Source organism: Rhinichthys klamathensis, unplaced genomic scaffold (genome assembly GCF_029890125.1).
Source record: "Rhinichthys klamathensis goyatoka isolate OS25496 unplaced genomic scaffold, OSU_Roscu_1.1 h1tg000191l_1, whole genome shotgun sequence".
Lineage (NCBI taxonomy): Eukaryota > Metazoa > Chordata > Actinopteri > Cypriniformes > Leuciscidae > Rhinichthys > Rhinichthys klamathensis.
Window position 1 is genome coordinate 1951333 of NW_026606717.1, and position 27706 is coordinate 1979038.

The 27706-nt window shown below is 39.5% G+C and overlaps 1 protein-coding gene across 3 annotated transcripts in view; it reads right to left on the reverse strand.

Annotated features, from left to right (window-relative positions):
- afap1l1b (actin filament associated protein 1-like 1b) overlaps nucleotides 1-27193 on the reverse strand; it is a 31892-nt gene extending 4699 nt beyond the window's left edge. The window contains exons 1-14 of one of the 3 annotated variants that reach the window (XM_056262058.1): nucleotides 27042-27193; nucleotides 8842-8967; nucleotides 8492-8575; nucleotides 8180-8280; nucleotides 7256-7367; nucleotides 7077-7175; nucleotides 6778-6989; nucleotides 6514-6693; nucleotides 4307-4399; nucleotides 4098-4176; nucleotides 3356-3511; nucleotides 3050-3261; nucleotides 2825-2970; nucleotides 2640-2712 (exon numbers count right to left, since the gene is read on the reverse strand). In XM_056262058.1, coding sequence (XP_056118033.1) covers nucleotides 2640-2712; nucleotides 2825-2970; nucleotides 3050-3261; nucleotides 3356-3511; nucleotides 4098-4176; nucleotides 4307-4399; nucleotides 6514-6693; nucleotides 6778-6989; nucleotides 7077-7175; nucleotides 7256-7367; nucleotides 8180-8280; nucleotides 8492-8575; nucleotides 8842-8967; nucleotides 27042-27063 — 1695 coding nt within the window. In that variant the 5' untranslated portion in view covers nucleotides 27064-27193. The remainder of the gene's footprint in view (nucleotides 1-2639; nucleotides 2713-2824; nucleotides 2971-3049; nucleotides 3262-3355; nucleotides 3512-4097; nucleotides 4177-4306; nucleotides 4400-6513; nucleotides 6694-6777; nucleotides 6990-7076; nucleotides 7176-7255; nucleotides 7368-8179; nucleotides 8281-8491; nucleotides 8576-8841; nucleotides 8968-27041) is intronic. The other 2 variants (XM_056262057.1, XM_056262059.1) reach the window with 2 other exon arrangements.
- Between the last annotated feature and the right edge of the window lie 513 nt (nucleotides 27194-27706).

Below are 27706 nucleotides of genomic sequence, written 5' to 3' on the forward strand. Positions count from 1 at the left end.
TATATCACAATACTGTATTACTTAAGTCGATGGCAATTTCAAGTTTTGTTCTATAGCGCCAACAAGAGGCACAATCCCAAAATTTGTTTTATGTGTCCTCAGAGTGAGCCCATACATGTGTGTGTCAAATTTGGTGAAAATATCTCATTTCGTTTGGGAGTTATAGACATTTATATGTATAAACACATAAAAATGACCCACACATGACTTGGTTTGCATTTTCTTGCCACTTACTATTAATATTTTGTCATTTGGGCATTAACATTTAGCCAACGACCTATGTTTACAAACTTCCAATGGTGGTTTCGTCTCAATTGGTCTAACGGTTTCGAAGATATTGGCAAAAGTTTTTTAAGCGCTAAATCACAACGCTACACAAACTGTAAGGCGAAACCTAGCATGTTTGGTATCGTTTGATTCGGCAAGGATTGAGGAACCTAAGGAGATGACTCATGTGAAAATAAGTCAACCACACCCAGTTATAAGCATTAGAAAATTTGAAAACATTTTTCGTATCTCCAAGCCAGCAGGTGGCGCTGCGCCGAAACACAAAATGTAGCCTCAGGTCATGCTTGTGATGACATATACCAAGTTTGGTCTGAATGCGATGAAGCGTTGCGGAGATACAGCATTACGTCTGTTTTCGCAAGCACTACGTAAAATTAGTTTGCGCAGTATTCAAGAACGGTTTGACGAATCGACATGAATTCCATACGTTTTTGTCGGCATGGTCTGAAGATGATCTGGGCCCGTATGTATAAAACTTCTAAGAAATGATTTTAAGAATAGTCTTAAGCTTTGACTTAAATGTAAAAAAATACTTAGTAAAGAGTAGGACTTTTCTAAGAGTAGGAGACTTTTATAAAGCAGCTAAAAGCAACTTTCAGTAAAGTATAAGACTGATTCTTAAGTGCTGACTGAAGTGGGACTTAAGTGCTGCAAACTAAGGACTACAATGATGTTAACCAAAAATGGCCGCCCTCAACCTCTGAATCAGCTAATAGTGAGCCTGCAAGGGTGAGGTCACAGCAGCATGACACCAATTATTTAATGTAATTATAATAAAATAATTTAATTAAGACACTGAAACTTTAATATTTAAATGTATTTTTTTAAATGGCTTTGCATTGTGCAAAATTATCACAGCTTAGTATTGAAGGAAAATTGTCAGATTCACCCTTTATTCAAATAGTATTAAAAATGTGTTCAATATTTTGTAAGCGTATTGTGTAGTTGTGCCTGGAGTCAATTGTTTATTTGTGATAACACAATGAAACATTCCAAATTGACATAATTTTTAGCTAAGCTGTCATACAAATAAATTATGAACAGGTGAAAAAACAAGAGAGGAAAATCAAATATTAATAAATGATTATGTTGCAGACAATATATGTTTTTTTTTTTCTCCTGTGAGCTTTTTAATTGTAATATCTTTATTGTCCACCAAGGTGGAAAATTGTCTTTGGCTCACCAGCCATTAAAATAAATATATCATCACAGGTGCACTGCTGCATTTCTCCAGTCGCCAAAAATATAATTATTACTTTAATTTCATTGCTATGAAACTTTTTAAAGGTAAGTTACAAAAAGAATACCTTGATGATTAAACTTTTTTTTTTATTATTGTTTGATCAACTCATTTAACTACAATACATCATATTTTCGTTGAAAAGTGCATGGCCTAACCTCTCTGCTGCCATCTTGTTACTCCTAACTAGGTAAGGAGACTTCTCCAGCTCTCTTAAATAATTTAGGAGCTGAGACCAAGTCTTAGCACTTAGGAACTTTTATGAATCACACTTATTCTTAAGTTTAGGAATAAGAGTAAAATTATGTAATTCTTAGAATTTTGACAGACTTGAGACTAAAATTTTACTCTGAGTGGCTTTATACATACGGGTCCCGATTAAATTTTCGTGGAAATCGGAGCAACGGCCTAGGAGGAGTTCGAAAAAGTACGTTTTTCGGAAAATTCAAAATGGCTGGGAAAATGTTATGACGAAAAATTACGTCATATGGTGCAATCGAATCATTTTAAGCCAAGGAATCTGAGAAAATTTTGTTTCTAGCCCTTGAAACATGAGTGAAACTTTGGACATTTGGTGGCGCTAGAGGGATTGAGTTGAAGACTCCAAATTTGCTATGGTGACTATCCTCTATCTGTGTGCCAAATTTCATAACTTTCCCGCAAGCGGTTCTATGGGCTGCCATAGACTACCAGAGTGGAAGAAGAACGAAGAAGAATAATAAGAACGCCAACGATTTCAATAGGTGCCTCCGCACCTTCGGTGCTTGGCCCCTAATAATTGTTTTCTACTTAAAATGTAATTTATTCCTGTGTTCAAAGCTGAATTTTCAGCATCATTACTCCAGTCTTCAGTGTCACATGATCCTTCAGAAATCATTCTTATATGCTGATTTGCTGCTCAAGAAACATTTCTTATTATTATCAAAGTTGAAAACAGTTAATATGTTTTTGTAAACATTTCCATTTTTTCAGGATTCTTTGATTAGAAAACTCAAAAGAACCACATTTATTTTAAATATAGAATAGTTGTTGCGGAGAGGCTCGATTTAACCGAACAACACTAAACAAAAATTACTAAAAAAACAAAACATTTTTAATCTTAACAGCTTACCAACACACTTTCATAGGGAACTTCGTCGTAAGTCCGTGGGTCTGTGGATGTGCTGCTGGAAGAGGTCGCCCACCTAAGGCATACAAATTGAACAGAATTAGCATACAAATACAATAAATTCTACTATATAGTGAATTTCTATACACATCCCAACAAACAGGCTAAATATACTCAATTCTACTCACAGAAAAGAGTGTCGTGCTGCGTTCTGGATGCTGCTGATGGTGTCCACATCCACATAGTCATAATGCAGTGCCTCAGGGGTGGTGACACTGCCTGCTTCAGCCAACAAAACCCCCAGCCAGCGGCCCATCTCCACAGAACAGCTCGCCTAAGGTTCATTATATTACACAATTACCCATATTTTTTAACGAAAAACCTTAAAATTCAACAGAGATCCATTTTATTACCTCCAGGGCGGCCACTTCTGTGCTCGCTCGCATGATACGGAAGGCAAAAGGATGTTTGGGCCCAAGACCGGGGAAGACGTCTACACCATGGAGGGCTAAAGAGCTAACATGGGTGTGAATATCCCCTCTGTCCTTATGGAAATATAGAGTCCCATTCCTCACACAACACCAGCGCTCCTTCCAACACTGATTCACCAGGACATTCAAGTAACCTAGGAAGAGACAAATCCATCAGGGACTTGCAGGAAAGCCTCAACAGATGAAAAAGATCAACAGCTAATTGCAAAGGGATGTATGTCTCCTCACCACAACGGGGATTGTCATCCAGGTGGGAAAACGTGTTGGTTTCGCCCGGCAGAGGCGGCTTCTTCTTGGAGAAACTGATGATGCGGTTGATTTTCCTGCCAGCAGCTCGACTCATAGATCCAGTCAGCTCAGAGAATGTCCCTTTCTTGCCCTTTCCTACAGGAAAAAGCACAGGAAGCATCATAAGAGGATGCATATAGTGCAAGGACAAGACACGAAACACATGTTTGGATTCTACTTACGAAAATTCCTTTGAATTTGGAAGTTTTATAATAAGATGATTTAATAAAAAACTATGGATGATATCAATAATTCAATATTTTTTTCATTTTTGACCGATAAAAATAAAGGAAATGAGTAAGCATTGTTCTCCATATAGGCCAATATCGATAAATAAAGCAATAAGCCCTAATAAGCCGTGGTTACATTGAATTCAGAATCAGAATAGCTACAGACGCAGAGCCAATATAATGTATATGCCATTATAAAGCCTAAAAAAAAAAAATCACACACACAAAAAGATGTGACATACTGAAAGGGACAAACTTTAACCTCAGGACACATCAAAGACACAGGAAGTACTGCAGAGAGTGGCTACATCCTTCCTGAGTTCCTAATGCCATTGTTTCAGAGTGACATCACAAAACTAACAAGAGGAAACGTGCTGCACCTGGAAAACCGACTCTGACCCCAAAAGCATTCACTATGCCAACTCAAAGAAGCTCATCGTTTATGTCCATACCGTTCTCACAGATCTCGCGGGTAACGTCGCCATTGGCTGCGCTGTCGGAATCAGAAGTATGTTTATCTGGTGACATCATCTGTAGGAACCAGGAAACAGACGGAATAATTATAGGGAGCACCACACTGGTTATGTTCATTTCTACATAGTAATCATTATAGTTTAGGTGTTTAGAGGCTACTGGATGCTAGTAATCCGTACAGACTTACTTTATCCAGCTCTAGTTTTCGCAGTATCATCGGAGAAGACGAGATCTCTTTTCCATTAATGTTTTTTGCCAGGTTACTCGCATCCTGAATGACCTACAGAGTTTTAAAAGAGGAGAGTCATACAGCTAAAAAAAATTTGATCGATCCAGGTTTTTTAAAGAGGTCATGAACTGCATTTTTTTTTTAATGTTTCCTGAGGTCCATTTATAATGTTGGTATGATTTTTTTTTGCCTCTGATTTAAACGCTCTGTTTGAAGGAGCGTGTCTGCTGTGAGACTTCAATGTAAACGCCCTCTGCTGTGATTGGCTAACATCTTTGTATATGAAATAAGTATTACATGTGGAACTCTCAAAATCTTTTACTACGGTTTTACTATTACAGCTATTAAGATTGACTAGCGATGAGTATGCAGTGATCTCGTCATTGCAACTTGATTTCTGTACTCTCACGAATGCTTTCATCATAAATAACAGTTCAAACATGATGTAAATAAGAGATTCATTGTGCAGTGTAGACAGCGTCATTGATTAGTAACGGGAGTTTTGACGAGAGTCCAGAACTCAGTCACTGATAAACTCGCGCTGTGTGATTGACAGCTCCAGCGATTATAAATGGTGCTTTCTTTGATCACGTTCTGAATATAATATAATCCTAATTTTAAATAACAGAACATTTTCATGCTACTAACAGAAACAATGTGAAGTTGACCGTTTATTCACTGGCTTGATTTACTGACACATAAACAGCAATAAACGATTTTCAGACAGTACATGAATCACATCAGAAATACTGATCACAGATTAGGCATTACTGTCAGGTCCATATCTTACAGTAAAAGTCTGTTTGCAAAGCCAGCACCCAAATGCGACTGATTTACCAAAGAATCCACAGTGAAATGTACCAAACAAACAAAAGAGGTTCTAATCAGACATTCGCATACGGTAATTGACTTTCCCAAATAAACAACTATCTTTTTTAGCATTAGGATCCTTTGGAATGTAATGCTATTTTTAGTCCTGTGATCCAGTATCATCTAATGCGCCAGTGGGCGGGGCCAAACCCGCAATGATGAAGAAGTAAACTTTGATTTGATTCTGCAGAGGCGGTCTTTCGTCCCACTTTTACATCATAATGTGACAAAATCCGAAACGAGTCGTTTCCGGAGCTTGTTTTTTTTCCGTAGCTGAAACTTACAGGATGTTTTTATAAACCAATGACCTCTTACATGTCAAAAGATCAAGGAAAGTTTGATTTCACAATTCATGACCTCTTTAATCTGATCTATGACACTCCGTGAGGTCTGAAAACTGTGGGAGCTTGTTTCTGACACTGAATAAAAATAAAACTGCTACTTTTTATCTCACAATTTCAAGTTTATATCAAACAAAGCTTCCATAGAAAACAGCAAGTCAGAGTATTGAAGCGAATGAGTTTACTAGCATGACTGCTATACAATTACCTGTTTTTGTGTGATTTATCATTGATTATTATTTGGTCAAAGGTCTGTACAATTGTCAGAGGAAAATGACTTCCAGAGTTCCCAAACCTTTTTACTAATGGGTTATTTTTTTATTTTTTTTATCATTTCATAGATATTGCACTTTCAAAAAAAAAATGTTTTTTGAGTAGAGCATCAGTGTTAACCTATTAACAAAAAAAGACTAAAAATAAATTGAAATAAAGCCTAAATAAAATAAAATCGAAAAATTAGATGAAAAACTTTAATGAAAATGAGAAAATTTGCAACCTACTGAAATAAAATAAGCTGAAGCTGAAGTATTAAAAACTAAAACTGAAATAAAAATAAATTAAAGCTAAATAGAAATATTTTTTTTTAAAACTCATAAACATGACAAAAGCTCATAACAAAATGATTAAAACTTAAAATAAAATAAAAATGAAAACTGAATATATAAAAATGCATTAGAACTATTAATAAATACTATAAAGTATGTAAATACTACTAAAAATAAACGTACATTCACAATAACATTTCCATGACGTTTCCATGATATTATTAATTTCAATATCTGTTCATGCCTAGAAATCATGATTTCCTACTTTATCTGTGCATGTTTCATGACTTTCTCTCACATAATTAATAATAATAATAATTTAAAATCAAATCAGTATTCCAAGACAATGCATTTGTTTATATAATTTGTAAATAGCCATTATAAAATGTTATATTTTGCGGTGAAGCACCTTGAGCCAGCTCTCTGCCTGCTCTTTGCTCTGCACAGCCAGCACTAGAGCCTCTCCTCCCGGCATGGAGAAACGAAGCTCGTCCTTCTTGCGGCGTCCATCTTTAGGCACATAGATGACATTGCAGAGATTCAGGGGCAGATCAACGTGTGGAGAGCGATCTTTGGGATTCTTGAAGCACTGTGGAGAATAAATGCCAAGTTTAGAGCTTGGCAAATTAAAAATACATTTCTATCGACCAGATGTTTTCGATGTGCGATTCACCTGAAGTCTGTTCTCTCGGATGATTGTCAGCTGCTTAGCCCACTGACCGAAGCGTTTCTTGCGCAGCAGGAAGGCGCATTTGCGGCAGTCTTTCATTTGGCCCAACGGACTCTCCTCTGAGGGCCACGGGTGCGTCCTCTCTCTGCTTTTAGCTTCCTCATCCTCTTCATCGTAAGACTCATAAGAACTGCTGAGTGCATCTGAATCATTGTCTGTTGACATTAACAACTATTAAAACTCCACACAAATATAGAACATTTTGATATGCACAAGCATGAAAACCAGCACAGGTTCCTTACAGGAGTTTTTGCTGGCCCCGTTCAGACGAGTTGTCGGGTAATTGTTGTCAGCGTCTTCATAATAAGCATCCTCTATTGAATTTGGAGGGCTGGAGTTGTCTGGTAAATAAGTATACTGTGTTAGGTTTCATAACTGGCTGTTATTGTGCCATCTTAGGCTTGAATGTGTTCGCACTTACTGCGTGTAGATATATACTGGGGCGCTGTGCCCGGTCCGAGCGGGACGGCTTCTTCATAGTAATCATCCGGAGGAGGTGTGGTAGGAAGGGGGGGAGGTGTGTCTGTGGGACTCTGACAAAACAAAACCAATAATTATTTCATTCAATTTTGCATGCTTAAATGAAAGGGTTATGTTTAGTTTCACTGCGTTTGGTTTCATTTTTAGTCAGTACTATGTTCCCGTTTTGCCTGCGTCCTGCGTTCCCTAGATAGTTTCCTTGGTTATTAATTAGTTCCTGCACCTGTTCTGTTTCATGTTAATTACTCTCCTTCTGTATTTAAGCACTTAGTTCTTCCCAGTGTTTAGTCTTGCGTTAACGCTGCATGTTCAGTTAGTGTTTATGATTCCTGTTCCTGTATTCTCTGTATTCTGAGGGTCAGACTCTATATTAAATTTTCCGTCGTTGTGTTACTAACCAGCATTACGTAACAGAAATACTTTTTTTTTTTAATGATTCTTATTTGGCATTTACTGATTGTGAAAAGCAAACTTATTTTTATATTTATTTTTAAAATAATTTTAGCTGCTTTAGGAATACACTACTGTTCACGGTCGGTATGATTATTCATGTTTTTGAAAGGCTTCATTTATTTGAATGAAATAAAGCAAAAACAGTAATATTCCTGTAATGGTAATTTACAGCATCATTACTCCGGTCTTCAGTATCACATGATCTTAAGAAATCAGTCAGATTTGCTGCTTAAGAAACATTTCTTATTATTATCAATGTTGAAAACTGTTGTGCAGCTTAATACTTTTACTGTGAAACCTTTTTTTCAGGATTCTTTGACGGACAGATTATTTGAAATAGAAATCTTAACGCGTCCCTTGTCGAATAGAAATATTTATTTTTAACGGTAGTGTATGTTTTTGCATTTGTTACATATTCTGGTACCGATTTTGTGGGCAAGTGTTTGGACGCCTCCTCTTGCTCCACATCTTTTATCTCTTCAGGCGAGTCCCTGAGATCCTGCAGATCACAATCTGAGAACAAACATCAAAACTGAACAATTACAACAGATGCAATTCATAAAACACCGTAGGAAAATGATTAGAACTAACAAAGCTGCCATTCTTTTTTACTATTTTTTTGCAGCACCTACTACAAGTATTTATATATTACAATGTTTTAGACACTGTTGAGCAGTTTGCAAAACTCAGAATTAAAAACTGGGGGGAAAAAACATGAACTCACCAAATTCTTCAAACAGTGATTCAACAAAGCTGGTACCATTTCCATAGAGAGACGTGTTCATGTATATGAAGTCAGATCCATTCACTATAAATGAATAAATAAATGTACCCTTTATACATACATTTTTACATAAAACTCAACATAGAACATCATTAAGACAATCACATTATACACTTTATTCCTATAATTTTTTAGGATAACTATTTTATTTAAATAGTCCTTTTCTTCAGAGTAACTTTGCTGCCTGAAATACCTTTACATTGCTATAATTATTAATATGTGAATCCCTTCAGCAGGGCCGTGGCCAATAGGTTCAGCTCAGCTGTTATGTATTTGCTGTTCAGTCTCACCAGATGGCTGCAGCTGTTTGACCAAGTTCCTGACCACGCTCATCTTCTCTGCGGTGGCTGAACTCACGCTCTCGTTCTCCAGCAGCTTGAGAAGCAAACTCAGCTCCTTCACCAGGTGCTCCATACCTGCACAGAGATTCCAGAGAAGGACAGGATCAGTAACCAGAAACATGTTTGCAGAAGATGACAATCACTAGTGGGCTTAGACTTTTGGACCCCATTGCATTTATATACATCAGATGGTCTAAATACACGCGCAATTGTTTATAAAAAAAAAAAACTTTTCTTTGCATTTATTTTCTAAGCATGTTACTAGGAGTTCCTGGCCATTTTCATTCAGTCCATTTGACCTTTTTAAAATCCATCAGGAGGTCTCAGCTGTTGGACATCTGATTTCTTTGGCTGTTTGTTGAAGAAACCTTGCCAAAATGCCAAACATGATATACTGAAGGTTTAATGCAATAAACAAGCAAAGAAAAGGGGTATGACCTGAATTGATTTCTTATGGTACTGCTCTTCCAAATCTGTGTATGGTGAACAATAGCTGCAGTGTTATGAATGGCCTAACAAACACAGGAAACAAGAAACCCCCTAAAGAGAAAGAACATTTTTAGAAAGTCCTGGAATAAGAATTTACATCATTTATAACGGTTGTCTGTAGGTGTGGACATTTCTCACTATTAATTTTAAGAAGGAAACCTGAATTTACAGACCTGAAATGAACAGTTAGATACTGGTTTTAAAATTCTGATTAACATTTACTGATGATTTAGTACTTGTGTTCTCTTTGGGGTCTAAGAAACTCAAACTATGAAAACATAGTTTTTACAATGTTATGGGAACTCATCATATATAGCATGCAATAACAAATCCAAACAATAACCATTGCTTGTGTTTAGGGTCTCAAAGAGCCCAGGAAAAAATTTGTTTAAAATAATGATTTAATGAAAATATTTAATAATTATTATAATGTTTAATTTAAAAATCAATTCACATCTTAAGATTTTCTGACTGGTTTAACCACTATAAAAGTGAACTCCCACCAGTTTTAATTGCCAGACATTAATTATATTTTTCTAAAATGAGCTTTTTCTCATTTTAAAGTGACTGCGTGTCTGCTAATTTCAATACTTGTTATGTTCAAAGTGAGTAAATAATTGTGGACTGCTTGTTGGCAGTCAACTTTTAGTTTCTATCCTCACGATACATTTCCTCATTTCACTGTCTTGTCTTGTCAGTTGAATTCTGGCAGAGCCGGTTCGATCAAAGTCACCTGAAGCTATTTCAGTAAAACTGTGACATACACAAGACTCACTCTACGATGTAATCATATGACACAGATTTTGTTAGATTGCACTTTGAGAATAATGAACTGGGCAGCTCTGCTCACATTACTGGACAATATAGTAGAAACACTTAAACAGAATGGATCGTTATCTTTATATTAGCTTCTAGGACAGGACATAGTAAGACAAGATATAAAAAGACAGCATAGTAAATGCAAAACAAGTCTGAAACAGACAATCAAAACAATCGAACAAGAAAGTTTGGTTTTATAGCAAAGTATTTGTTGGTGTGAGGTTGTGCTGTGCATGTGTACCTCTCTATCTTTCAAGTCTCTAAATATGAGATCATTTAAGAAAGAAGAAGGGAGAAAAAGAAGAGATCTTAATACGGCTTCAGGACTTTTACTGCTTGAGTACACTCAACTTATGGAAAAACTGTTGTATCAACTTTACAATTAAAGTTAAACATAATATAATAAGTTCTGTGAACTCAAAAATATTGATGTTTTAACTTGTGGATCCAAATTGTCACGGTGGCTATAATGATGATGAAAGACCTAAGGACACTCAGGGCTTAAATATGGTGAACGTAATCAAAGACAAACAGAACAGGTGTGTGTGGAAACTATTTTAACCATTAAAAGGGATTGTATGAGCAGTCAGTTCTCAAGTGCATAAAACAAAAGAAATTGTGTCAACCAAGTAGCTGAAGTTATATATATATGTATATATATATATATAATATATATTTATGTATAACTATTTTAACAGCCAGGGAAACTAACTAGGAACTCAGGGAAACAGGAACAGAGCAAACAGAGTAAAAACGATAAACAAAAACAGAACATAACAGAATATACACGTTACACAAATTCAATAAGCTTGTATTTTGCATTAACATTTCATAATAGTGACATACAATAAAACTTCCATAAGCCCTATATAAAACTAATACAAATACAAGTATAAAATTAATAAATATAGAGCCAAATCGCGGAAACTGCGAAGACTGCCCATTTCAATATCAGTGTCAGGTAAGATACTTGTCTAGATGTCTCTGCTCACTTATGTGGGTTTATTATGAACAGCCATGTCTATGAACTCATATGAAGTTTATTTCAATAGGGAATTAATAATAAATTAAAGTTATATCAATAAGTAATTCAATACGTAATGCACGCAAGCACAGCAGATGACCACGTCTAGAAAACACACACACTCCCACCTCTGTAATAAACACTGAGATGTTAGTGCTGTCCGAATCGGTACATGAAATCCCAAATGTCGGGTGATAAGAACTGTAACTCAAACATTGCTTGGAAAACTAGTCCCGTCCGAATAGGGTATTGGTTTGTCTTGTGTATCAGTTTGTTGAGCAAACTGAAAAGCTGGCACCAAAACAAGTTGTATAAACTCATTGAAATAGAGGAAACTTTACAGAGAGACCACTAATCACTCAAATGGTGACTTGAAACATAACTTTTACAGTAAAATATAATCAAAACACAACATAGAGCTGTTAGTAGAACCACCACTACCAAACGTGACATTGCAAGTTCTTTCTGTTTAATATTTTAAATAGGCATGCACGCAAGGGCGTAGATTTGGTTTGAACATTGGGGGGTTGAAGTTTGGGTATGCCTCCTGATATTGTGATCATGGTATAAATAATGGGGGGGGGGGGGGGGGGGGGTTGTAATGCATAGATTTAAATATTGGGGGGGTTATATCCCCCCCATCCCCCCCACAAATTACGCCCCTGCATGCACGATATATCGGCCACCATATCGGTATTGTCACGGAAGCGCACGGCGAGGAAGAAATGTAGGAACAGGCAAAAAGCATCCACATATAATAGATGACACATCGAATGATAGAAGTTCATTTTTAATGTTATTGTTATCGGCCCAATAAGAAAATTTGGTCGATATATTAAAGCCGATAAATAATGGTTTATTTCCTTAATCTGAGACACTTCAGAAGCACACTTTTTGAAATATGATAGGATTCACTTCAAAAAGGAAAATACAGATCTGTCATATATAGGCTATAGGCTACATAAAATTATAATGAGAACATTAAAATTGTGTGCTTAGGACATGGCTTTTAATGGTGAGACTTTTGTTTTTGTAATCAGGCTCTTAAATAATTATATAAACATCTGGATTTGGATTTAGATTTATCGGCCAATATATCGGTTATTGGCTTTCAAATATAAAGAATTGTCGGTTATCGGTATCGGCCTAAATGTTCATATCGGTGCATCCCTAATTTTAAAGGAACACTCCGACTTTTTGGGACTTTAGCCTATTCACCTTATCCCCCAGAGTTAGATAAGTCCAAACATACCTTTTTCATCTCCGTGCGTGCTGTAACTCTATCTGACGCACCCACCGCTAGCCTAGCTTAGCACAAAGACTGGATGTAAATGGTTGCAGCTAGCATACTAATCCAAATAAGTGACAAAATAGCGCAAACATTTTCCTATTTACATGTTGTGATTTGTATAGTCACAGAGTGTACAAAAAACAAAGTCACATGAGACACAAACATATTTTAACCGTATAAATACTGGGAACTATATTCTCTGAAGGCGAAGCACTGCTACTTGGGCGGAGTGATAACCGCAGCACCTGAGACGCGCCGTGGTGAGGAGCAGAGAGTTCGTTCAGAGTGTTGCACTAATCACTCCGCCCAAGTAGCAGTGCTTCGCCTTCAGAGAATATAGTTCCCAGTATTTATACGGTTTAAATATGTCTGTGTCTAATGTGACTTTGTTTTTTGTACACTCTGTGACTATACAAATCACAACATGTAAATAGGAAAATGTTTGCGCTATTTTGTCACTTATTTGGATTAGTATGCTAGCTGCAACCATTTACATTTACATTTACAGTTGCACATAGAAAATTGACTTTATTTAATTCCTTATAATGCCAACCTTTTCTATATTCGATAGTTCATTCAAGATTAAACGTTTAAAATATAGTTTGTCAGACAAAATTAAAGTTTGGATAGATCCCTCTGATCATCCCAAAAAGGATTAAATCTCTTCCTCAAAACAGATTAAATTTATCAGTCACACATCTTTCACATGTAAGCACTTCACACCACACCTGGACCCTGCTCAAGAGGGAGGGATGGGAAAGCAAAAATCCCTCTTTCAAGGCTATACCTGCCACTCATTATAGATTTGCTGATCCAGGAATTATTATTCTTGGCCAAAAGTAATTACTGCAATATGTGACCTTTCTTTTGCTTCTGCCCTGACAGGGTTTTTTCTATCTTTCTGGACCAGATCAAAAAACCTGTTGCATAGCTCATGATGTTTCTTTTCTAGACCCTCACCGCTCCGAAAACAAACGCTGCTTTGAAGTGAGGGTCACAAACCGCTGTGCAAACAGGGGGAATTCTAAATAACAGATCTTTTCTGCGTTTGCACTTCTATTTCAAGAATCATCCTGTTCCTTGAATATTTATTGGTGTGTAAAAGTCCATGTTACACAGTACACACACATAATTTAAAGCTGATTAAAAATGATTATGCTGCAATTAAATATTAAACAACATCAATGAAAGACTGTAAGAGAACTTGTGGCAGCATATTTACTTAGAGGGCTGTACAAATTTACTCTTCAGTGAGTCATTTAACAAAAACCCTAATTTAAAAAAATACAACCCATGTGTAAGATGATGTGAAATGTGCCAACAAATGGAAACACCACAGAATACAAACATACGGCTAAATGTACAAGAATTATAATCATTTAGATAGTCAGCATAATCAGCTTTAATTATTTAATTTAATTCTAGAATAAATGAAAACATATTAAGTGACTTAAAAGACTTAATTCACTTCATTCTGCTGAGATGTTTATCAGAAATCAGATCATTGCTCAATCAATTGAGACATAATATCGCTCTAGGACAGGAACCTTCCTGGGGTGCGTTTCCAGAAAGCATTGTTAGCCAACTATGGTCGCATGTTCCGTCGTTATTATCAGCATATAGTTCAACTAGTCGGTGTTTCCCGAAACCATAGTTCCAATGAACATTCGCAAACAGCATCGCAAAGTTGTTTAGAACGACAGACAGTCTGTATTAATAGACATAGTTTTATGTAATAGTGGCCCACAGTTACATAGCAGAAGTATTTCAGTAAGACTGTAATAACGTGAGTTATCCGGTTAGCCAGAAACTTAAACAATATAAAACAGAACTACTCTGTAGAAAATATATACATCAATAATTAATCATACGTACAGGTTGTGATTCTGAGGAGCAAGCTGGTCCAAATAAACTGAGTACTGACCCATCTTTCAAGAGCAAGCGTTTTGCAAATCCCACATTGAACTCCGAGATTTAAAAAGCAGTCGTCAGTAAAATTACGTGTTTGGGGGCTGAAAAAGTTGTTTGCAGGCAGACAACGTACAACATAGACGGGCATAATGCAAATGTTTTTTCTAGTGACATAGAACGCAGTGGGATTCGAATTACAGACGACCCGTGTAGGCAGTTCAGAGTCGATTCTTCATTTTGGGAGACAATGGGTCCTATTTTAACGATCTAAGTGCATGGCCTACAGCGCACGGCGCAAGTGCACTTAGGGCGTGTTTGAATGCACTTTTGCTAGTTTAACGACGGGAAAAATGGTCGGCAAACACGGCGCATGGTGTAAACAAGGGGGTAATCCATCCGCCGGAAACTGAAGCTTCCTCTGGGGGCCGCCGTTGTAGCTGGCTATCACCTACTGTTAGCATCCCATTGACTCCCATTCATTTTGACGTCACTTTGACAGCGAATAACTTTACATCTGAGGCGTCCAAAGACTCAATTTGTCCATTATTTATTTCTGGGGGACAATGGATAAAAGGCTCCATTACTTTGTATCTTACGTTATGGCCCCGTAGAAGCCGTTTTTGTAAAAATAGGCTAACGATTGCGTCATAACCACGGGACGCTCTGTCGCACAGTAGAGAAATTACCGTATCGACAGAAGTAGAAGCTCGTGGGCAATCGTTTACAGTCTATGAGGCAATCGGGTGGACATGGAGGCATAAAGTCAAGGGAGAAGCCCATAGATAGAGAGTTCATAAAAGCAACGGGACAAAATATTTCAACAACAGATTTGTTTCAGATTTCAATTCAGATTTGTCTCGGCACAGCTACTAGAAGGTCAGAACGGTCGCTCACGTGACCTCTACGTCGTCAAGCTCAGTTTGAGCCTGCGCAGTGCGCTTGGCTATCAGGAAGTGAGTGCTTTTATGGGCTTCAACTTTCTCCGTTGAAATCTATGGGGTCGCTGTGTCCATTTCTTTTACTGTCTATGGGTGTAAAAGGGTTGTCCCTATTCTCTTAATGAGTAATGGGTGTGTTTTGGGCATAACGTGCAATAAACCGATCAGAGTCTCATCTCCCATTCCCTTTAAAGCCAGTTGCGCTCGCGCCAGGACGGATTGGCTATTTTGCTATCCAGAGAGGAAACGGATCTGATCGTGTTAAAGCGCGCAAGCAGACCTACGGGACAAGCCGGATTCCACCATATCTTTATGTACACAATAATAATCTTTTACAATGTAATCCTTTTATTTTTAATATTTGGCATGTTTGTGTGCTGCTGCGCATCCCTGTGTGTGTAATAAGCAGAGTGTTGTGGACCCAGCTATAGGCTCATATTACTAATGTGCCCTTTAAATAACAAAACAAATTGCTCCATTGACTTTAGACCAGGTTTTTGTTGGTCAATGACACAGTCTATTTTAGTTGCCTCAAAATAGCAACGCGCCTGTTGTAATGTTTGTCTGTGTTCCCCCTGTCTTTGTGCTTTTGGTTCAGTCCTGTTCAGTTTTCCCGCTCCTCGTTTGTGTTCATGTATACCACGCCCCCTTGTTATCTTGTTTAGCTTGTTTGGCCTTGTATTTAAGCCCTGTGTTTCAGTCCAGTCTTTGTGAGTTCTTGTTGTTGTAACATTGATGTTGGTTGTTCTGTTCCTGAGTCTTGTGCCCTAGCCTGAGTCTTTATGTAGTTTGAGTTTATTGAATAAAGTGTGCTGCAATTGGATCCTGCTTCCTCCTTGCTTCCACCTCATCATAACAGAAGAACTCACCAAAAATGAATCCAGCAGCACAACTGATATGTCTCCGCCAAGGAGACCGACCGATTGAGGACTACGTGAGGGACTTTTTGGAGCTGGCTCACCTGTCTGGTATGGACTATTTGTGCCTAATGATATTTTTTCGTGGAGGTCTTTCTGAGCCGCTCAGCTACCTGATGCCACTGCATGACCCAAACGGGTCTATTGAGCAGTATGTTGACCTGGCCCTTTTGCTGAGCGGTTCGGCATTTACTGTGGGCTTGGCTGATGAAGCACCCAGCCAGCTCACTGTCCAGCCAGAGCCTGTCCAGCCAGAGCCCTTGCCGCTGGTCTCGTCCAGTCCCGAGCCCTCGCCGCTGGTCTCGTCCAGTCCCGAGCCCGTCGCCTGCTCGCCAAGGCCTGAACCAGTCGCCTGCCCACCGCCTGAGCAGAGTCTGAGTCTGAGCATGTGTTGTCCGCCCTGCCAGAGACTGCTCATGCTGCACTTGAGTCTGCTCTGGAAGATACTGGGCTCATTGTGATGTCCATGGCTTTTTTTGTGTGTGTGGGCAGCACACACATCGGCTACAGCCCATGAACTCAGCCCAGATCTTCACGTCACGCCTGCAAAGCCAGTCTTCGAGGAAGAGCCAGTCTTCGCGCCAGAGCCCGCTGATCCTGCGCCAGAGCCTGTTGATCCTGCGCCAGAGCCCACTGATCCTGCGCCAGTCCTGTCCAGCCCAGAGTTTCCTTCGCCGTTGGTCCTGCCCAGCCTAAAGCCATCTTCACCGCTGGTCCTGCCCAGCCCAAGACCCTCTTTGCTGCCGGACCCCCCCTTTCCTGTCAATTTCCCCATTAATATTTTGGGGGGGGGTGCAGTATACCTGCTAGGGGGGCCGCGGAGGTCTCTCCGACGAGGTTCCCAGTGCCACCATGGCCACCTGAAAAAACGTCACCGCCATGGCCGCCCGAGGGGTCTTCACCGCCGTGGCCGCCCGAGGGGTCTACTCTGCCCTGGTCGCCTGCTCTGCCCCGGTTGCCTGCGCAGCCTGCTCCGCCCATGTTCAATAGCCCAGGTCCGCCCACGTTCCATGGCCCAGGCCCGCCATCGCAAGACTCCGGTCCCGTTCCCTGCACGGACCTGGCCCTCCATCCCTCCCCCGGGACCGCCTCCGCTCCACCACCCTCCCAAACTATGTTTCTAGTTTTGATGGGCGTCGGGAGCCGCCCATAGAGGGGGGGCTATGTTGTAATGTTTGTCTGTGTTCCCCCTGTCTTTGTGCTTTTGGTTCAGTCCTGTTCAGTTTTCCCGCTCCTCGTTTGTGTTCATGTATACCACGCCCCCTTGTAATCTTGTTTAGCTTGTTTGGCCTTGTATTTAAGCCCTGTGTTTCAGTCCAGTCTTTGTGAGTTCTTGTTGTTGTAACATTGATGTTGGTTGTTCTGTTCCTGAGTCTTGTGCCCTAGCCTGAGTCTTTATGTAGTTTGAGTTTATTGAATAAAGTGTGCTGCAATTGGATCCTGCTTCCTCCTTGCTTCCACCTCATCATAACAGCGCCAGCACGCCCATGGGCTCAAATGCATTTGCTATTTAAACAACGTGGCGCAGGACGTGAAAATGATAACTGCGTCGGGCTGACACTAGCAAAAAACACTTGCGTAGCGCATGGCGCCGCATTGTGCCGGGTGTGTGATAGGGCCCAATAACTTTATTTATCATGCACTCGAGCCTATGACTGAATCTGGAAATAAAGCAAAATAACTGAGGAAAACAACATGACATCATGACTTTGCGTAAACATACACGCCACTTTCAAGTCAAGTGGCGTGTTATCTATACGTATTTTGAGCTATCCGCGTGTATGTCCACGCCGAAATCTTTTGCGTGTATGTCGACGCCATTAAATGTCCGAGTGATTCCGCGTGTATGTGTACGCCGTTAAATGTCCGAGCGAAACGAAGCAAAATCTATATCTACATCTGTGGAGCGATATTTCTTTTCCTAGGATGGTAGGAGAACACTCATAAATGGTATTAACCCCAGTGACGGGTAGGTTTAGGGACGGGGTTGGGGTAGGTCATATATCTATATATACATAATACAGTAATATAACGTTAAGTCAAAGGCGTTGATAAACACGCTGAAAAGCGATTATGCGTGTTGATAGCACGCCAAAAATGGAAATACGAATTGGCGTGTCATACATACGCCATTTCATGAGATCAGTCTGAGGAAAATGAGAATTCTCCTCAGATGCCATGTCTGTAAATTAAAAACAAATCTAGCATTAATCTCAAACGAATTCATTAAAATAAGTTATTAGGCCTACTTCACCATGTGCGTGACATCATTAACCAACGTGGTTGAACGAAAAATTTGCGACATTAAGATTTCGGGAAATGGTCGTGACTAGCTAGTTGATTCCACGATGCATCGTACTATGGCAGTTCAGCAGCAAGTTACTTTGGTGTACGGGAAACGCACCACTGGTTGATTGTCAACAGAGGAGAAACCTATAATTCACAATGTAGATTTCCAAATGCCTTTGCAGTTCTGTCAGCAGAGCACAAACACAGACAGAGCTAACAGAGATAAAGAAACAAACCACTGACCACCAGTCTCGACAGCTGAAGGACATGAGAAACCCACCTTTTTTAGACAAAAACAAAAACTGAGCTGCAACTTTTCCAGAGTTAATAACCTCTGTATTAAATAGTCATAAACTTGTCTTACTTTATTCCTCAAGTCCAAAACAAATAAAATTGACCTCTTAGAGAGTTAGATCTCAAAAAGGTGTCACCCTTAAAGTCACCATGAAATCAAAAATTGTCAATTCCTGTTTTATTATGGAATATTGCAGTATCTATTATAAATCTGTGCACACCATTATTTTTACAATTCATATGCCCTTGTAATCTTTAACCAAAATAACTTGGAGCGACATCTCTTCACTGATGACGAGGGCAGGACAACCTGTCAAATCACAGCAATAGCAGACCACAACCATCCAATCAATTCCCGATGGACAAAATCAAGACCCGCCCTACATTTACCGTATTTTCCGGACTATAAGTCGCTCCGGAGTATAAGTCGCATCAGCCCTTAAATGCGTCATGACGAGGAAAAAAACATATATAAGTCGCACTGGACTATAAGTCGCATTTATTTAGAAATTTATTTAACAAAATCCAAGACCAAGAAAAAGTTATTTAAACAGACTTTAATTCATTAAAACAGAAGGCATTTAAGTTATTCACCTACACACAATAGCACAAAGAACAACAGGCTGAATATGTGTCCGGTATGTAGTTAACGTAACACAGTATATTCATCTCCTTAGCAACTACCAGGGCGTGGAGATGCAACTGCACCGTTGACAAGCCTCTCCCGGCAGCGCGTTGTTCAAGCACCCATCTGTGGACTCGTTCCTCCAGCTCTGGCAATCTTGCTTTCAGCCCGCGATTAGCTTTCTTTGTTTTCTTCATTTCAGTTAGAGTAACCTCTGCTTTTCGCCAGTCCCTCACAAGTTTCTCATTCACTCCAAACTTTCTTTCTGCTGCTCGATTACCGTTTTCAGCTGCATATTTTATTACCTGCAGTATGCAATCTGCAGAATATGATTTTCTTTTTGGGGGCATTTTGTTTGCGTTCAGTCTAATATTTCAGTTAATATCAGTTGTTTTCAGTTAATTTTTTCAGCGGTAAAACTAGCTGTAGTCTAGATCGCATAGAGCGCTCTCTCGTGGCTGTAGACGGTAATGTCACCCCCAATTTCGGCAAATGATGCATTCACGTCATACCACAAATACATCAAAAACTCGCAAATAATAATCTGGGGCCGTCAGCGATCCTGTGACGAGTAAATCTTGGTAATTTTGATATATAAGTCGCACCTGACTATAAGTCGCAGGACCAGCCAAGGTATGAAAAAAAGTGCGACTTATAGTCCGGAAAATACGGTAGCTTGTTCGAGAAGCCGTTTCACTCGGATATACGTCACAAAATAGGGGGGAAAAGACTACCACAACTTCCGTTTCATACCAACTTTAAAAACACAGTGAATGATAAGCTATTTTTCAGTTGTCTTTCATTTGTTTTCCTCTCTCCCAAAGAGCAGGAAACGTGAAAATGTGTATGTCCGTAAGGGGAAACAAGAAAAAGAGAGGGACGGAAGAAGAGTAGGAGGCGGAAACTCGGAACGCAGAAAGTAGGATGACTCTGTTATTGTACTGAGAGAGGCACAATCACAACTCCAGGGCCGCAGCTCTCCAGAGGGCCATTGTCTGGGTGTGCACTCGCTGACACGGGCGAGGGAGTGACCCGTCCAATTTCCAAGCAACTTAAGTTCCCACACAACACCCTCTATGCCTGTGTCTTCTGCTGGCCATGTTTCTCTCTGGAAACTGGGTCAAGTTTGTGGAGCTATGGACAGTCAGCTCAGTTACTTACAGTTACAACTATTCTGAAGGCTTGCGTATTTTTGCTGTGGTGCATCTCGTGCGCAATGTGTGGGAATGTGAGATTGTTGAACCCCATCTGACTGCTTCAGAGGCTTTTTGAATGTGTCTATACTGTCTGCTGACTCTCACAGACCAAAAACATACTGTATTTAACCTTCAAGTGACAAAAGAAAGACTTTCCACCAACCATTTTATACTGGAAATCTGCAATATAGCAACTTACATTCAAAAAAGATTAGAAAGAAGTACTAGATGCATGCACATTTTTAAACAACAATCCAACTGAACTTTCATTGAGTGGCTCGGCAAAGTATCTAGACAATGTGGCATTGTGAGGTCCAAAATTACACAATGACATCACCTTTGAGGAAAAGAGGACAATGTGGTGTATAGCATTCAGAAATGCAGTGCAAACATTCATTCACCCAAATACATCACTGAACACAATCACATATACGCTAACACTTGCAAAACAAATTCTAGGGAAAGCAGCTGTACGGTCTTGAAGCAAGGGCATTGTGGGTAAGGGGATATGTCCTGCAGCTGTAGCTTCCTGTCTGGGCTGACGACAGCAGTTTCTATCATCCCTAACCTTCTGCTTCCTATTCCTCTCCTCCACACACCCCTAAAAATGACATACCATCCGTCCTTCGCTAACAAGCACGCTCTCTCTCAGCTCCGGACCCTCCCGTCTGGACCGGTTCCAACAAAACACTACACAAATCATAGCACACTACATATCTACAACAAGCACCATCTGTACCTGTTTAGTGGTCTTATCCACAGGCCATGTTGGGTTTCTCCTGATGTAACAGTGAGGAATGAGGGCTCAGATCCTACAAGCATCATGCAGAATGCCGTGACCACACAATCCTTAAAAAAGCTTATCAGCTGTCTGATTCAGGGTGGGGGGACGTCACGTGCCATACTTCTACAGGACACACAAGCAGGGCTGGTACATAGAAGAGGCTTTGATGAACTCCAGTCAAGGTCACATGGAGGCCACATGGATATACGGGTGAGATGGCTATAATTTTAAACTCACTATTTTAGTGGATGACAGCTTGCTGGGTGGGGTCAATTACAGAGGAACAACGGGCCACATAATTGAAAGGGAAAGGATGAAGGCTTTGAGGATGACAACATGGTTATTGATGGCTTAATGAGCATGGGAAAAAAATCCTCCTGCAACCAGTTACAGTACATTGCGGTTACCTGAACACATGCTGAGCAGTGTTTTGCACCATTCAGAATTAAATTCCAATTCAAAGAAATGTATCATCTGTACTTTTTAACTAGGAAATCAACGTTTGTTAAAGTCTGTGTAAAGCAATATTAAATATGTGTTCTGAGTTGGTCACACCACAGCAAAATTGGTTATCAACCACCCAGCCAAATTTGATTGATAAAAAAAACGCCAAGTAAATAAAATAAAATAAGCAGTATTCTGCTCTCAAATGCTGGGGGCATGTCTGCCGTCGGCGCTGAAACCACGCCCACTCGCGGGAAACTTACACTCATTGGTGTGCCGCCCTTCGTCAGGTTCCTGACGGGGGTGGGTGTGAGAAAGAGGATGGACGCTGTAACAACCAGGACTGGCGGCACGTGATGAGGCACGCCTGAATTGAATTGAGAGCGTGTGTGGCCGCCGGGACCCCACCATATTTACCTGGACCAACCCATCTGAGCACTAGCTACCTTCCATGCACGTGCCCTAGCACAATGAGGACACCAGATCCCCTATTTATTTTGGACACTTTTATTCTCATGGACACTTTATTTTCCCTTTTTGGACATTTTATGTTTATTTTTATGTTAATAAACACCTCTCTGAGGCCTGACGCCACACCCACTGTGTCTGTCGTTTGCTCTTCCCGCCACAAGGTTTATAGGCCTTATGAACAGAGATAAAGAAAGATAGATAGATAGACCATTTACCATTAAACCATTTACCGGATCAAGAACTTCAAGGAGAGAGGTTCAACTGCAGTGAAGAAGGCTTCAGGACGTTCCAGAGTGTCTCCTTCTTGAGGAGTCGGTTGCGGAATTGTGTCACCAGCAGAGCAGAGCTTGCTCAGTATTGGCAGCAAGTGGTTTTGAGTGCATCTGCACGCACAGTGAGGTGAAGACTTTTAGACATAGACCTTGTGTCAAGAAGGGCAGCAAAGAAGCCACTACTCTCCCAGAAAAACATCAAGGATAGACTGAAATTCTGCAGGAAATACAAGGATTGAGACCAGAAGAGTGGTGCGAACATATTTTCTCAGATGAAACCCCCTTCTGACTTGTTTGGGACATCTGGAAAATGTATTGTCCGGGGATGAAAAAGGTGAACGCTACCATGAGTCCTGTGTTGTGCCAACAATAAAGCATCCTGAGACCATCCATGTGTGGGGTTGCTTTTCATCCAACTGATTGAGCTCTCTCGCAATTCTGCCCAAAACACAGGCATGACTAAAGAATGGAATCAAACCGTCCTGCAAGAGAAACTTCTCCCAACAATCCAGGAGCAATTTGGTGAGGATCCGTGCATTTTCCATCATGATGAAGCACCATGTCACAAGGCAAGAGTGATAATGAAGTGCCTCAGAGACTTGCATTGAAATTTATCGTAATCTCATAGATAACGTGTTCAATCCTCAAATGGCGAATGGACAAGCAGAAGCCCACAAATTGTGATAAACTCTTAGCACTAACAAGGCAAGAATGGAACGCCATCAGTCAAGGATTTGGCACCAGAAGCTGATATCCAGCATGCCAGAGTGAATTGTAGAGGTTATGTAGAGGAAGGGTCAACACTGTAAATATTGACCTTTTGCATTATATTGAATGTTTTTGCCAATGAAAGCATTTAAAACTTCTGAAATGCTTATCATTGTTTTCCAGTACACAGAAACATGTACAAAATGATATACAAAATTTAAATCTACACCAAATTTGTCACAGAAAGACAGATAGACAGATAGACAGACAGACAGACAGACAGACAGACAGACAGACAGACAGACAGACAGACAGACAGACAGACAGACAGACAGACAGACAGACAGACAGACAGACAGACAGACAGACAGATAGATAGATAGATAGATAGATAGATAGATAGATAGATAGATAGATAGATAGATAGATAGATAGATAGATAGATAGATAGATAGATAGATAGATAGATAGATAGATAGATAGATAGATAGATAGATAGATAGATAGATAGATAGATAGATAGATAGATAATGCTATATTTCCGATTCTGTAAACCACAGGGATGACAGTTTTCACTCACAGAAAAAATATTTGGAGGACTGAGTGTCTCTTGGAGAAGAGTCTAGTTGAGATATGCAACCAAGTATTATGCAGTTGGATTATGCAAGATCCTCAGAAAATGCCAGTCGGCAGACACCAGAGGACTAACCGGCTCATCAGCACAAAGTACATCAAAATGAACAAGAGAACTGTCCGTTCATAACCAGATGGGGTTTATAGTAAAGGAACAGTGCAGTCTTTTGCCATATCTTGCACCGTCTTCTCTGTGTCTACACTACAGTCATAAGACTTAAGGCACCCGGTCATGAGAGTTGCATTTGTACATTCTACCCAACAACAACCCCGGCTGTAAAAGCTGTCATGACTTTTGTTTTGACACAATCCTAATCTTTCACTGTGTTCTCTTGAACAAGCCATTTAATCTTTGATCGTTGCATGAGAAATCTGTGATTTAGTGTGAATGATTTGGATGAAATGAGCATTTTTAAAATGGCAGGCAATGAAGAACTGCCATTAGACATTAGAATTGTAAACAGAAAAAGGTCTTTCAGGTAAGCTCTCTTTAGAAAATCACCCTTATCACAAGCACATTAATTCTCATCAGATGACTATTTTACAGTTTAAATCCAGTGTTATTTTAGTATTATTTAAATACCATTATATTATTTTTATTAACTTTTATTTGATATATTTTCAGATTTTGTTATGTACCTTTATCATTCATTTTTGTTTTTTAATATTTCTATTTATTTATTTCAATTTTAGTTTGTTTAGTTAAGGGGTTTTTTTCAGTTTAAGGGTTTTTTTCATCTAATACCGTATTTATATCTTCTTATATTTCAGCTTTATTTCAATTAATGAAAACCATTATTAAGTTTAGTTGATAACAAAACTGAAATGAGCCTCTAGCAGGTGGAAGACTGGACTGGAAGAATTATCATTCCCTTATGTTGTTCCAAAACTGTATGAATATCTTTTATACTGTGGAACACAAAAGAAAAAATGTTTTAGACCCCACTGACTTTTTGACAGTTAAAAAGTTAAAACACGCTTGCAAATCTTTCTTGAAATTCTTATCTTTCAGACATAATGCTCCTCCTACCCATATCTAGGCTACTACTTTGTATGACTAATGGGATTGAGGAAGGTTGATTAGGAAAAGCTCTTCCAGCTTTATCCCGGGCCTCAGCATCTGACCTCCTTTCATTGAAGGGTTAATATGTTGGTCATCCACAGCAAGGCCCTGTGATGACTGGCTTTGATTTCCACTCTTTGAGGACACAAGTGTGGAAGGGGCCACAGGGTCGCACACAAAGACCTTTCCGGCCCCTCTATATCGTAATAACCCTGTGTGATTTCTCTACAGACAAGAGCCGCCCTTGACGGTTGCACTCGGTCTGAGGAATGCTGGAGTGAGAGACAGTGTCAGGCCTGTGCGGACCCATCATGCTCGCAAGCTGCAGAAGAGAGAAGCCTTTGTCTATTTGGCCATGAGTATTTATAGATGTAAGCCATGTGTATAAGGAACCGGAGGACCCCCCCCCCCCCCCCCCCCCCCCACCCCCCCCCCCCCCCCACACACACACACACTCCCACCTTAGGAGTTTGAATGAAGTCTTGACTTGCATCAAAATATATTGTCATATATCTGACTAGAATTGCTGTGAATCAATTCATCTGTGAATTCAGTAGCAATTAGGAAAAACAAACCTTTATTTTAATTGAAGTGCCATGATCTTACATTACTGATCAAAAGTTTAGGGTCAGTGAGAAAATGTATAATGAGCATAAGAGACTTCTTTCAAAAACATTTTTAAAATGTTACCAACCCCAAACTTTTGATCGGTAGTGTACATAACAAAACATTAAATGATTCATATCAGGGTTAAAGAGCACACAGACCCTAACATGTTTTCATCAAATAAGGTACACCACCTACATGTCTAAACTCACTAACGCTACTCACAAGAAACAATTATACATAAAAGGGCATATCCAAATCCCACAATGACTAAAAACAGCAGCTGATGGGCTGTTTTTTCCTGGCATCCATGCAAACTAACTCAGAGTTGAACACATTCTCAAGCGGATTTCCTGCATGAGAGGCAAGGAAGTCTTCTTTCAGATCATGAATAGCCATCGTGCCGAACTGGCCTTCAACCAGCTCAGAACAGCAGGATGAAGGAGCTGATAGCTGGGTCAATGGAAAGTTAGGGACATGAAGAATACAGCATGAGAGATATTTTTATAGATGTTGTAACACTGACTGTGAAAGGTCTTGCACTTTTGATTCAGTATAATTAATTAGGAGGTGTTAAAATTTACTATTATAATTCTTGATAAAAATATTATATTTTCCTCGAACTGGACATTTATATGTGGGCCTTATGGGTCATTCCACTAATTGGCTTTAAAAAGGTATTTTATAAGTGTATATATTTAAGATTTTATCCATAATAGACAAAGAATGCGTTTAAAAGTTAATGCATTTTTAGAAAATTATTCACTTTTATTTACTGTACAAAATCATGACAACAGGATTGGCTATTCAAGACTTGAAGGGTTCACATGCTGAAAGGGTGATGATGTCATTATGATGTCATTATGCTTTTTATGGAATTGTGCATCTTTTTCATAGAGGGGAGTTATGATGGTCACAAGAATGACACATATCCTGGGGACATAATAACAAAGTTTAATAATTTAATAAATGTCACATTCACTAAAATCCATATTAAAATGGTTATAATTGAAATTGCCTTTATGACATAGCAGTTAGCCTACTGAAATCATTGTTTACATTTATAGTCATTAAGAGGGAAGGGACATAAATTTCGTGTCGTTCATATAAATTTGACACACAGTGACTTTATTAATTCATTAAGATATTAGCCATCTATTGCATCACCAACAAAACTGTGCAATTGTGTTGATGATGTTTCCTTTTTATCCCGATAAAGATAAGAGAATTGTGTAAAACATTTGATTCACCTTACACCAGGTACACAGCAAATGACTAACTAATGTTAAAAAGCTAAAATATTGCATTACTGATTGACTTATTTCGAAGACTGTAACTGTAAGGCTTTTTCGTATGAAAAAAATGTCAGACTTACAAGTGGAATCGGTGATCTCCATAACGAAGAGAATGCTTTTCTTGAGTACTCCGTTCCCAGGCTTCAGAAGACTCTCACTGTAATGTACACCAGAATCTTATGCAGCGCGCGCGTGTGGCCAACACTACACTTTTGACAGGGGCGCGTGCAGACCACTCCAAATCACTACTAATCCGACCGGGTCCTAGTGCTCGTCAGGTAGTTAACGTCCCTAGTGAGATATATCCAGCTGCAGACCCGCAGCACCACCAGTTTCAGAACCCCAGCGCCAGAACCCCAGTGCCAGAACCGGAAGTGAGGGAGGGGCGGAATTATTGACAATGACACAAGCAAGGTTATTTTTGCAAGTATTTAAAAATATTTAAAATTGTTGCATCTTTTAAATAATATTTAGGGTATGTTTATATTACACAGTGAGTCTATAGGAATACCAGACTTACATTTCACTGCTCGTTGTATGAACTGGTATGTGACAAATAAAGAGCAAGACAGCGCTCGTGTTGTTTGAAGACAGAGTGCGCGCGCGCGGCCAGGGCTCTCTCTCTCTCTGCTCGTTAAGCGCCCTGTCATGCGCAGCAGTCATTCTATTCTACATCACTCACCGATCAAAATAGGCTTTGGCGGGACACAAATTTGCTTTGGCGGCCGCCAAAAAGCGGACGATC